This window comes from Barbus barbus, assembly GCF_936440315.1.
Source record: "Barbus barbus genome assembly, chromosome: 20".
Taxonomy (NCBI): Eukaryota; Metazoa; Chordata; class Actinopteri; order Cypriniformes; family Cyprinidae; genus Barbus; species Barbus barbus.
In genome coordinates, this window is record NC_136748.1 from 6,621,961 (window position 1) to 6,636,236 (window position 14,276).

Here is a 14,276-nt window from a genome sequence, read left to right on the forward strand (position 1 = left end):
ATCGATCCTATTTATTTTATATCAAGACATGTATAAACATATGGATGCATAGTAATTATTTGCAATGCATATTATGGTTTTAACATTTTAAAGTCTTTATATCTTATCTCCGGTGTCTAGGAACTATTTACATTTTCCACGGAAACATTTTAGTGTTGTACCACACAGCCGCTCGTAGTTAATAGTTCGTTTTGTCGAAATTATACATATTGCTTTATTTTGCTGTTATTCGCCTTTATGATCATCTGCTCAAAAAGGTAACTTACACTAAGCGACTTGTTATGATAATTATGATTATGATTATGCTTTATGAGTGCCACATTAAACACTGGGCGTCTTATATTGTATAATGTGAATGTAGAAGTCTATAAATACGTACAAGAATGAAAGTTTGTAAAAATAAAATATACGTTTTATGTGCATATTATAGTACATTAGAACATTTCAACCAAGACGTAAGTGTACTCTTCATTATTGAAATGAAATCTCATGAAGTCTTTCAAAATTATAATTTGCATAAATAAATCATATACGTTTTGCTTTACTTTTGAGTTGGTTTGTAATTGTTATTCTCATTTTTGTATTATATTTATTTCGTTATCCCCCCCCCCCCCCCCATTTTAATCAGTATAAAGGCAGTGCAACATTACAATGATGTATATACCTGTTATTTATTTTAAATAGCACGTGCGTGCGCGCACACACACAGATATATTATAACATAATTTTACATATTATGGTATATTTTTCCTACTGTAGGGGGATAGATTGAATGCAAAAAGTATATCAAATTAAAGTTTCTCTCTAAAAAAAAAAGTGTTAACCATTCGTAACTGCTACATGTGCATCAGGTGACAGGAGATATGATTTTTCACAGAAAGGTCAGTTTGAGCAGTGTATTCTGTGGTTTTCAGATTCAAAAGAAACACTGAGTGACAGCACTGTGTGAAGATGATGCGTTATTGGGGCGAGCTCCCAGTGGCTTCGGCTCCTTCGGGCCGCAGTTCTTTTGACCTTCTGCAGCGTGAGTTCCGCCAGGTGGAGATGCAGGACCCTCCCTTGCACCAACCTTCTGCACAGCGTCCACGTCCCACCACCATGCTGGATATCCCCTCTGAGCCCTGCAGCCTCACGATCCACACTGTGCAGCTGAGCCAGCATGCTCGTCGTCTCCGGGGTCTCATTGCTGCTGCCCAGCAAGGCCAGCAACCCCTGTCCACATTATTAGATGCTCAGAGTGTCTTCAAACCTGAGGATGGGGATGCTCTACCTCCCCGGCCTGCCACACCAACTGTACCTGATGATCTGCTTCCACTGGATAGTAAAGCTCCTCGACAGCCATTCCAACTACGCCATAGTGACCCAGAGAGCGACTTCTACAAGTATGTCAATAGATCATCATGCACCTTTGTCCTATTTATTATTAATTTATTCAAAAATACATGAAAATTCCAATCATACATGCAGTGACCTGAATAAACCTCTTCTAGGATCAGAAAGTTTTTAATATATGAACTAAAGACATTCTTGAAAAAAAAAAAAACATAAAATAAATAAAAAATCATAGAGAGGACCCCTGCAGTCCCCCATGACTGTGTGTGAAGGTCAGTTAGTAAGTTTGACCTTTCTCTGATGAATCAAGCAAGGTTATTTCAGGTTGTAAAATGTCATGTGATATAACTACTACTATATACTGTGATGTAACTACCCCAAATTTGTCTCGATGAACCTTTTCTCTAGATACACTATCATCAGATGTAACCTATAAATTTAAACATGAGCATTTGAAATGCATCCTCTTTTAAATTTATATAAAAAACCTCCACACTTTATTGTCCTGTGATTCCTATTTTTCATTTTTTTTTTATTTCTCCACATCTCCCTTCTTTTAGAGGTAAAGGTGAGCCAGTCACTGAGTTGAGCGGGCCGTCCTGCCGCCAGCTTCTGTACCAGTCGGTTGCCACAGTGCTTGCTCACGTGGGATTCGAGTCGGCGAATGAGAGCGTGCTGGAGACTTTGACTGACCTGGTCCATGAACATTACCTGCGGATCACCAAGTTGCTGCGCGTGGCTGTTGACAGGGAGGCCTGCCAGGGCTCTACACCCTTCCCTGACGTGGTGGAACAGGTATTCCATGAGGTGGGCATTGGCAGCGTCCTAGCTCTGCAGCGCTTCTGGCAGGTCCGCATTAAAGATTATCACAGCTACATGCTGCAGGTGAGAGATCTCCAATGTTATGTCAGCTTCAATATCTGTAGGATTGTATGTGTACCTTTTATTTTACATTGTGATTGCTATGGCATTGACTGACTAGTGTGGTCTTGGACTGTAGGTCAGTAAGGAGCTCTCAGAAGAGTATGAGAGACTCGTGAATCCAGAAAAAGCTCTGGAGGATTCCAAACCCTTGGAGATTAAAGAGGAGCCAATGAGTAACGTTGCGGTCCCTTTGAGTAAGGAGCCAGAAGCGGATCTGACATCAGGTGACCAGGCCCTTCCCATCAGTGTTCTGGGCACATCCAATGAAAGACTGGAAGAGGGACATTCCCCTCACACATCAGGTACCTCATTCAGTTGTGAAGGATCCTTATTAGTGCTCAATCAAGACAAGTTGAAATGCTCAGAAGAAAAGTAATTTAAAACATCATACACAATTCTTTCATTTCTTTATCCATTTGTTTTATTCTTTTAATTGTAAAATAATAATAATAATACTTATATTGGCGAATAAACAGTTTATTTTCCTTTTAATTCTTGTTCAGTCATGGTTTCATTTACCCTTATAATTTTTTGCTACTCTACCTTTAAGATTTCCTTATGTAAGTGTTATGATTGGCTAACCTCTAAGTTTATGAGATGAGTAGCAAACATACTTTAGATAAAGTTAATAAAATAAAAGTTCAATGGATCAATTTTCACCAATATCTAAAAAATGGGGAAATGCTCCCAAGTAAAGACACATTTATACAGAGTGAAAAAAATAGTTAGCGTCATAAGTATCTTTCACAACATAAAAGTTAAATAGTTGAACGTCAAAATGATTGTAATATTATCTGAACAATATTTTTTTAGATGTTAGATATATAAACCTGAATAGGAAAAAAAAAGGTCTGTTTAATTCAATAATTTTCACAGTAATTTCATTATTTGCAGTATATATTTTTGGTCACATTTTAATTTTGGGACCACTTCTCACTATTAACTAACTATATACTATGACTTTTGCCTCAATAAACTCAGTAAATAACCGTTAGTAAGGTATTTGTTATGCTTAGGTACTGGGTAAATTAAGGGATGTAGAATATGGTCAGAATGCAGAATAATGATGCAGAATAAGGCATTAATATGTGCTTTATAGGTACTAATAAATGTTAATACTGAGAATTGGTCACCAAACTAAAGTGTTACCAAATTTTCAGTGGACACCCAAGCACTGCCTTGTGCCTCCCATTGAGGACCCAGTTTGAAAACCCTTGGTCTAAATTACTGTAACATTTTCAAAGTCCACATATAATCACAAACTAATGAGTTTCAATACAACCTGGGTGTTTGGACTCACAGGGCAATTCTTGCTCTGCATTCACAAATTCTTAACTTTTTGATAAGAATTGTTGAATGCAGGCATCCAGCCATGTGTTGAGCCTTTTTTCTACTGTTTGTTGTACTGTCTGTTCTGCCAGACGCTTGGGAGTGAGCAGCACACCATAAAGAATCAACAACAGACTTTAGAAAAATGTTGTCCTTTGATCTGTCCACAACAGCTCCTAAATCAACATGTGAATTGTGCATAATAACAAGAACACTGCTCACTGCAGGGAATGTGATTGTCTTTGTATTGTGGAAGGAGGAGAATTTGTTACACAAGTAGCTGTATTGGTGATGAGCTGAGACAAAACCTCTTGGAGAAAGTTTACCGTATAGGCACAGCATGCTGTCTGCACAAATACTTATTATTGATCAGGCTTTTCTGGTAACCATGTTCAGTGCAACTTCATACAGAGAGTTATTTTAGGGCTGTCAAGCGTGAAGCAATCATCTACATGTGAATATATTTTTTACAACTAGCGTGCAGCAGTCCACTGCAGGCCTTCTCATTATTACTAGTGTATTGCACTCATTAATAATATTCTTATCTATACAGCTTCAATTTATTGTGTTCATCCTTGACTAGAGTCATTTAACTATTTCTGGTTTGAATTGTAAGCTGTTTTATCTTTATCTCTGGCTAAATGTCTGCTGTATACCTCTGCGTGAGCAGCTACTGTGTCTTCAGATCAGATTCAGTTTGGTTAAAGCTTTGGTTTGGTAAAGTAATTCCATTGAATTGGAAGACTGTATACACTAATTCATAAATGCATAAAAGTGCAATAAGCTGTGAAAGAGAACTCACAAGTGTTCATGTAAACACAGCTGGTTTTCTTAAAGTGAATGCAAGCATTTTTAATGAATAATAATATATAAGATCTGTGCATTTGGTCTTAAAGTGACAGAAAAAAAAAAGACAAAACTACTCTGCTCTCATGACTGAATAAATGTAATAAGAGTCAGTGTTTTAACTCATCCAGTGAAGACGAAGTAGTGTTTTAATTTATATTTGATTACTTTACATTTGAAATGTAAGGGCTTTTTCTTTTTATCTTTGTTCTGTTATCTTAGTTAATGTTAATCCAAGCATTTACAAATACATAATTAAAATCAAACATTGTATCTGTTGATATTATTTAATTGTCCATTAATGAACTTACTAAATGAATATATTTAGCAAGTAATCCATTCTAGGGCTGCATGATAAATTGTATTTTAATCGTGATCACGATTTCTTCTTCTCCCATTCAATTAAGCATAATCGTCTGTGATATTTAAAAAAAAAACATTTCATATTTATTTGACATTTGAGTTATCTTGGATCGGTGACAAGCTTTGATGCTTGACGTTGCCGGAAGTTGGCCGGTGTTTTAATTAGTCTTCCCAATCTGGCAGCCATGCATGCTTGCTCTCTGCTCTGATATAAAAAGGGTTGACAATTTGAAAAAAACAACAAACATGTAGGTTTAACAATCTCCACTGTGATATTTTGCTCAAACGAAAGCATAATACAGCCAGTATGTTTTATTTCAAGTGGTCGGTTGTGCTTGTTCATTAAGGGAAAGAGCAAGGATTTGCATAATGGCCAGAATTAAAGACAAGCATGATTTAAAAAAAAATTAATAATACATATTATTATTTTTTTTTCTTCAAAAGGAGCAGCAGGGAACAGCTCTCCTTTGTGGCATTTAGCCCAGGTGAAGATGGAACCTCAGGACAGTGAGGAGGGCCAGGTATCAGGTCATGGGGTTCTAGGCAGCGACGTCTTTGAAGAAGGTCCCATGTCCACCATGAGTGAGGCAGGCATCCCTCCATCTCCTGGTGGTTCAGAAGGAAGTTACATGTCCAATTCACCAGATTCCCTCATGGGCACATCTCCTTTCACTCAGCGGCCAAAGAAACGGATGAGAAAAATATAGTGGGTTTGTCGTCTAAATAAAGAGACTGAAAGCACTTCCACAGCCATTGTGATGCATAGTGTTAGCTTCTGTTGAGACTAGATGTCTTACCTTTGGATGGAAGTTTTTAGTGAAATTAAATGAAACCGACAAATAAAGTGCGAGTTTGAATGCTCCCCAAGCAAATGGCAGACGGTCACTCCCAATTATTGAGCGGGACAATTACTTGTTTGCTGTGGTAAAATTAGCATCTGTTTATTTTAACGAAACAATGGAGGGAGCACAACATGGGGAGTAATTATAGACTGATGTCTGCTTCAAAACACACAGGGACATCAATCAAGGAGTAATGGCAAATTAATTACAGCATGCATAAATCTGCATGTTAAATAAGCAGGCCATTTCATTACCTGTACACTCCCAGGCGTCACAGTGGAGGTATTGTCTCCTAGCCACTTGCGCCAAAACTGTTTGCCATACTGGTTGAGGGTAAATTTAGCTCCTCACACTCACCAGGTAGCAGTGCATTCTGAGACTCGATCAAGAGGAACCGAGACTTCATAGCTATCACTCATCCTTAAATGAATGGGTATGGCCTTCCAGTGGCCAATTCAAGGGCGTTTTTATTTCAGTTAGTCAAAAAAGCATCTGTCAGAGTTCTATTTGTAGCTGAATTGTGATATTATTTTCATGATGAAATATCAAATTTTACCCCAAACTGTTGTTTCTGTAAAGTGCCTGGACATTTAATTGAGATTTTATTTGTAATTCTCATTGTTCTTGATATTTCTTATTATATTTTTTATTATTGTAGTACTGTATTTACAGTACTTGCAATATCATGATAATTTTTCACATATTTGACCAACCCCTTATATGGAGTTTAACATTTTCTTGCAGACACATTTTAAGTAGTGCATTTGGAGCAAGTTTGATACAGCACATTAAATGTATACTTACATTATTGTAATTTTGGTAATGAAAAATCTTTACAAATTGTTACATTTCAATCGATTCTTTCCACAGCTATGGTTTTGTAATGAATTTGAATGAACACCATTTATGAATTTATGAAATTCATAAATTCATTTATGAAAAGTACTATGTTTGCCGTCCTTGTGCTCATTCGTCTCCAAAGACTTTTCTTTATTCCAACCTCATCTTCAGTTTAATTGGATGTTGTTGCCAGTTTTGGAGACAGAAACAACAGGGGGCAGTACTGCATCACACGGTCACATTTTTATCCACTTCCACCCTCATTCCAGGTGTTCAATATTCCACTGGGCTGTGTGCTTTTATTGAGCATCCTGCTTTGTGAACAAGCTGTATTTGAGCACAGAGAGTAATCCATTTTACCCATCTCTAGTGGCAGTTGTGATTTCCTTTAAGTCCTTTCACTAAATGGAAACATGTTCAGAACTCCAGCGGATAATTATACCTACGAGGCTTGAAGATGCTTACAAATATATATGCTTGTGAGTGAAGTGTAGAGTCAGTTTGGCTTTTACCTGTGTAAATGGTAACTTCAATGTTGTGGGAGATGTTACCTGTCCTGCAGCCAGCAAATTTAAACATACAGATCAACATTCAGTTTGTCGTTCAGAATTTACACCATTTGTGTAAATGTACTGTGAGCTCTGAGGTTGAACTTATTTTTTAAAATAGGTGTGTTTAACAGCTGAATTCATGGTGAAAAACTACATCACCCATGAAAATGTACAGAAAATTCCACCAATCAGAGTCCCGATAAGTAAATCAAGCCAAAAGAGCTTGCAGGGAATGGCCAGTGATGCACTGCATATCAGGTAATTAAATCAGTCTAGATACGTATTTTTATTTTATACTTATTTGCGTATTTATGCATATTTTGCAATAAACTTAAAATATGTAGATTGATATTATATCGAAAAAAAAATATTCTGGAACAAACGCTCTCTCAAGAAGTGAGCGGGCACTAATAAACTGTATAGTTAATTCATAGAAGCTCTGGTTGGCATAGAAACAGTCACTGTCCCAAGATGCATGCTTAGGACTACACATGCACATTGGACCAACCTGAGATGTTGTTTAGACAACATTTATGGGACAGTTCATGTCACAAGATTTTATTGGGGATTTGAAAATTTTTATTTAATATCATAATCGTACTCTAAAAAAATGCTGGGTTAAATACAACCCAATTACTGGGTTTGTCCATATTTTACCCAGCACTGGGCTGTATTTAACCCAGCATTTTTCAGAGTGTAAATGTGGTGTATGGTGCTTTTAATCACAATAAACAGGCATATACACACCTTAATCACATTGTTACTGCGCTGCAAAAAGTGTGCATGAGCACGGATGTCCACGAATGACGTGTGTTGTTCTTTATGAATGAACTCTTTGACATTCGTAAGTTGGGCCTCCTTTCTGAATTACCAAACTCTGTCAACACAACTCCCTGCACAGTTTGCTCCTTGGGCCTCATTTATAAAGTGTGCGTACGCTCAGATTTGTTCGTAGAGTGTGCATACGCTTAAATCCAGGCCAGCGCTCATATTTATAAAGACGGTCTTTGACTTGGAAAAGTGCTTAGCGTCACGTCAGGGTCTGAGCAGACGTACGCACATTTTATTGTCGGAGTATTGCAGGTTTTTTAAAATGTAAGCTGTTCTTGCAGCTCGCTGTTCTAAGTTACGATGATTGGTGATATTTTATATTTTAATGACATACAGGAGTCGTTTACAATGCAGAGAGCTGAAACTATTCAATTGTGTGCAAGTTCAAGATCATTTGCGATTCATAGATTTCACATCTGAAAGAGACGCGTACGTGCGTTTTCTGTTCGTACGTTCATTCTATGAATCAAACGTACGCATATTCGAGATAAGATCAAATTTAGGATGGTTTCTGCGCAATATTTTATAAATGAGGCTCCTTATCTTCTTAAAGGCCCTTTAAGGCAAGACATTTCACCTGGTGGCCATCTTTGAAACACCTCTTGGCCATCTATTTCAGTCGTGCAAAGAGCTCCTCTCTTTGAAAGGGAAACATCAAATACTTCAAAACTGTTCACCAAGCTTACGATACAATGTCATATAACCAATGAAATGTTGGACTTTCTCTCATTCATATAATATTCATAAGCAAAAAAGTGCAGTCTTTGAATATATAAAGTCCTTGTCATTCAGAGACAGTGCAAGGAACTCAAGGGCAGCATAGACAAGTCCAGTTGCAGCTGCAAAATTCCCACTATATGGAAGTATTCCCTCCTTAAGACCACATTAGCAAGTTAGCAAGTCATGGTGGCAAACACTATCTCTCATCTTTGCCAAAACACTCAATTCATAGCTATTCTAGGTTTCTCAAAACTGCTTCACACGAATTTGTTCAGATTAAGGGTGGGGTTTGGAGTGTACCTTCATACTTCTAAAAAAAAAAAACTATATTTTTATACAAATCACATCATACAAATTCATGCAAAATTGCAACCATGTAAATTACTTTGATTTAAAAGAATAGCAGAGTCCATACTACAACTGCAATGATAATGACACAGAAGAACAATATCATTAGAATCAATTTCAAGATAGCAGATGAACAATAAAATAGAATGTTGGTGTGGATAGTAATAAAATAAACGTTACAGTTATCATTCTTGGAGTAAACAGGCTTTAACTCTTGGACATGTCCCAACTTCCTGTTTCAACTGGAAATACATCAACACAAGCTTGATCTAAAATTGTGTTCATCATTGCATAATGCAAGTTGGAGTTTGCCTGATTTTGCATTAGACTCGAAATCTTAGGGGGACTGATTTTTCCGTATTGACTCAGTACCTAATAGCACTAAAATACAAGAGTATGTTAGTCTCAGTAGCAAAACCACATTGAGCTGTGCACACTTCAAATGAAATGTGTCACTTATGCTGTTTAATTGCTCAAAGGAGTTTCATTGACTTCTTTTGTAGAGCCGCATTGTATTTGAAGGGCAGTGTCACTACCCTTAACCTTTAAAAGAATATATGAGAAACGTTCGTTTGTGCTGACAAAAGGTCATACCGCATTGAGTATTTCTGCCTTCTCATTGAACTGTGCACCGTAACTGAGTTCCTCCCCAGCTAGTATTTCTAGACAGATAATCAAAACCGCAGGAAAGTAGTAGGCTAATAGTAAATTGCTGATGCATAAGAACTTTTAGCAGCACCAGAGTTCTCATTTAAAATGGTTGATTTTATGTGGCCATTATGACCGGGGTCCAAAGGCTATAGCAGTTTTCTTTCTCAGTGAAGTTGCAGAGTTGATTCGATTTGCTTAGCGATTATAGTTTTTTCATCATTTTCCCAATGAACTTGACCCGATATTCCATTACATTAAAGGCTTCTATATTTTCTCAAAACTCTGCTAGTACAATTTCTTATCCCCCCCACCCCCTCACCCCTTAGGAACCACTTTAAATGGCCAAACACTGAATAACAACCATATGATTTGCCCTCACATGAAAAGGTTCCCTCCAGTTCAATGGAATACATTACTGTGTCTCCCACTGTGAGGAAACGTGCACAGAGTTTTTATCTGATCCATAGATTACCTCCATTTAAAACTAAGAGTTTAGAGTCGCTCCTGAAGATCCTCTCTACAGATCTTCAAAAATCCATGTCAGTCTCCACCTCTACAGAATTATAATGGCTTTAGTGTGAAACTACATTTGCAATATGGATAATTCATCGCTTTCAGTGGCCGCTTGACATGAAGTGCAGACATTTCGAGCTTGGCTCAGTCATTGGGGTAAATTGAGTGACTTAAGATTTCTATTATGTGATTAATAGAGCGGGAAAGCGCTAGTGTACATTGCATTGACATTTCTCGAGCTGTTCGTATTTTGTGGGGTGAGTGAATACTTGAAATTTAATTTACCTCGCAAATAACACTTGGGTCTTAAAACTGAAATATTCAGTGTGTCAGATGTTATTTGGTTCAAATAAGGCCAGACTCATAATACATGAATCGTTTTCTTGGCTTGTTTGTGAGCAGTAAGTTAATGCAAATCATCAAAACAAAAATGATATGTATGTGGTAACCCTTTAGTTCAGAGACCAATTCTTACTTGTTTTTTTTAACTAGCATATTGCCTGTTTATTAGTACTCATAAAGCACATATTAATGCCTTATTCAGGAATAATTTTAGATCAATTATTCCTACCCCATACTTAAAAACTACCTTACTCTAAATATTAACTATTAATAAGCAGCAAAGTGGGAGTTTATTGAGGCAAAAGTCGTAGTTAATAGTCTGGTGTGGAGATTCAATCTAACATTTTTGGTCAGCAGTATGTCAGCATGATTTAACAATATTTATGATATTTGAACAAAGTGTGAGCGTTTTTCACCATTGAGCAGGATAGACTGCAGGGGACTTTGTGTACAATAGGCCCATTAGAAGGGACAAAGAACAGAGGTGTAGGAGGTAAATAGCATTTATGTGTTGTGTCTGTGGGTCAAATGATCACAGAACATCCCATTTTCATCTTTTTCTTTCCTTCCTCCAAGATCAATAGGCAAACATCATTGTCTTCTTTGTTGTTGCCAATATGGTGCACAGTACAAAAGTAACGTGGTACTTGTTTGAGCACAGGTTCACTGGTCACGGAAACTGATTGGTAAAATGTGGGAATACAAGCAGAACCATAGTAAATATTTGCAAAAGACAAGGCATTATGTTTGGCGCAAAACTTAACGAAACGGAAGTAAATACAACTAATTTATGGGTAAATAAAATAAAGAATACCTGTGTGATGCCATTAACTTAAGTTTCTTTTGTGTTGTGCTGTGGACAACATATGGAGGCTAAAATTGGTTACAGATGATGGATTTCAACGTTCAATAAGAATGGCAAAATCCATAGATTCCCTTTGGTTTTTAACTCAATTGCCTAGTTTCCATTGGGTGTTTTAATGACACACAGTACAATTAAGTAACAGCTAAAAAGATACAGAAAACTCATTATCCCCTTAAGAAAGTCCTAGTGGAAAAAAGCCTCAAGATTTGATGGTTTGCTTATTATGAATGACAAATGAACAGTCATGTGGATTCTGACAGGACTAGGGACACGGCTGTTTCTCGGCAGAGCAGCGGCATTTTTCAGTCCACCTGCTTTTGTAGGCTGGATAAGAAGCCTCCTCTGATCAGTTGTAACCATGGTTACCGCTTTTTCTGCTACACTGAAAGGTAGTGAAGTCTCCAAACCATAGAGTATGTTTTGAACTATGATAATAATGGATACGATCCAAATTAACCCGTTGGAATTTCTAAATGCCTGGCAAGATGAGGATTTATGATTCATGGAGAGGCCACAATGCACAATATGTAGTTAAAGGACCGGAGCACTTTACCAATTACACAGATATTTGCATAAGATCTGTTTAGGTCTCCTCCTTCTCAGATGTTTTTTCTTGAGAAAAATATCCTAATAATCTTATACATCTCAATAATGTCATAAACTGTGCACACATTTGTCAAGATTCCAAAGAATGCTATCCACATTCCTTTTACAGCTCTGCTCATGTATTTAAAAAATAAATCATTACAGTTTTAGGCAAAGTTGATAGTGATACCACTATAAACTCCATTAAATTGCCTCAGCAATAAAATGTTCAAAGCCAAAGCGATATGTACTCATAACATTTAGACTGAAAATATACCATGCACTGAAAAAAAATGTTAACCTAAATTGTAACCTCTGAATTAACTGGTTTTATGCTTAATGTCTAAATAACATCCCTAAATCAATCTAAATGCAATAATTTATACTACCAAAAACTACTTTATATGGGTTGTACTTACCCAAGAGATTATTTGGTAATATAAGACAACAACATGGGTTAAAGTTAGGTTTAGAGGTAGGTTCATGTTTTTGTAATCGCTAATAAGTACAAAGTACTTAAAAATTGCTACCAAACAACTTATCTTCAAAGTAATAACTGAGGGTTACCACTTTTTGCAGCATGCAAGGCCGATTTGGCAGAAACACTATATTGTTTTGTTTCGTGTCGCATAGAGGTATTTTATTCTTTTAACATATTGGCTTTAGATGACGACTAAATCTTTTCTGATACATTCATTGAAAAAAAAAAAAGAATTATGATTCATCATGGTTTGTTTGACAGTATGGTCCTTGAGGTATTTTCAACCACTCGTTTAAGGTTCTCTTCAGTAAGAGTCTACTGTGGAAGATTGAAAAGGGTAGTTTGCTGCATAAATGTTATTTTCAGATTTCAAGGAAAATGCTTGGTGTCTTTTCAGCTGTTCAGGCAAAGTGTTTTTGCTTTGAAAAAGTTAAATTGCAGAAATTTTACCAACATCTAATGTATATAATGTAACAATATAATGTTATTGATTGATTAATTGATTGTTTGATTGACTACATAAAAACAATTTTGCATGACAATTTTAGATCACAATAACCCAATATTTTTAGATGACAATAAAGCTTCACTGCATTCTTCATCTACTAAAGTGGAAAATGTCTAAACCTGCAAGAAGCATCAAACTAAAAATGCAAATACACCAGAAAATATCTATCTCAAAGTGCGCAAAATAATTGGTGTACTTGATAAAATGTTGTAATATGCAGGAGCACCATGCTTTATCTTTATAGAAAATAAATAAATAAATAAAAACCTGAAGCCAAATAATATTATGATAAGAACCATCACTTATGATGGGAAGTGATGGTGAAACTTTGTATGATGCTATGCAACTAGCTAATAAGGCTACTGAGGCTAGTAAACATAGTGTAATGAATATCTGCCTTTATTCATATAGTATCTGAGATAATATTTTTAGGCTCACTTCAAAGACCATGACATTTTGTCTCAAAGGCACTGTAAACCTAGTTGTCATGACAATCAGAGCAAGGCATTGTACATGAATGAATAATCAGCTTTTGAGCGAGTGAATAATCCTACAATTATGATTCCTGTGTAAATCCTGTGTGTTTTGAATAATATAAAAAAAGTCTACTCACTCAATTGGATTATACGATGAAAAAAAAAAAAAAAAATCTTAATTTATTAGTTTAAGGGATACCCAAAACTGAAAATTATGTCACCGTTTACTCACCCTCAAGTTGTTCCGAACTTGTTCGAGTTTCTTTCTTCTCTTGAGCAAAATAAATATTTTTCAGTTGACAGTAGCCATTGACTGCTATATTATGGAACAAAGTACTATAGCTACTGTCAACATTCTTCAAAATATCTTCTTCTGCGTTCAAAAGAACAAAGAAATTCATACAGGTTTGGAACAAAAAGGTGTTAATTCATAGATGCACATTAAATAAATGAACACAGAGTCAATTGCAAACAAATTATATGGTATTTAATAAGGCACAGACGTTTCCTAATTAGTATTAATGAACATAAAAAGAGTACATGCAATTTTGTTTGGTGTATATATTGTAATGTATTGAGTGTTTGAGCAAGTTTTCTACAAAGGTCTTCAGAACACAACAACAGACATTCTCAACAAGCAGTGCAGAAGTAACTACATTATTTAACATGAGTAACTCTCGTGAACTAATGGTTAGAGAGCTGGACTTGTAACCCAAAGGTTCACGAGAGTTTGAGTCTTGGTGCCGGTAGGGATTGTCGGTGGGGGGAGTGAATGACCAGCGCTCTCTTCCACCCTCAATACCACGACTGAGGTGAGACACTTGAGTAAGGCACTGAACCTCCAACTGCTCCCTGGGCGGGCGCTGCAGCAAAAAATGGCTGCGCACTGCTCTCTATGTGTTTGTTCACTACTTCTACAGCATGTATTA

At 36.5% G+C, this 14,276-nt stretch overlaps 1 protein-coding gene across 1 annotated transcript; it reads left to right on the forward strand.

Annotated features, from left to right (window-relative positions):
• Positions 1-138: 138 nt before the first annotated feature.
• On the forward strand, positions 139-6,582 carry LOC306886109 (STAGA complex 65 subunit gamma-like). The gene is made up of 5 exons (XM_079442991.1): positions 139-257; positions 915-1,382; positions 1,893-2,217; positions 2,333-2,558; positions 5,239-6,582. Exons 2-5 carry the CDS (start codon positions 952-954, stop codon positions 5,499-5,501), a joined length of 1,245 nt encoding a protein of 414 aa, XP_079299117.1. The 5' UTR covers positions 139-257; positions 915-951; the 3' UTR covers positions 5,502-6,582.
• The last annotated feature ends 7,694 nt before the right edge of the window (positions 6,583-14,276 follow it).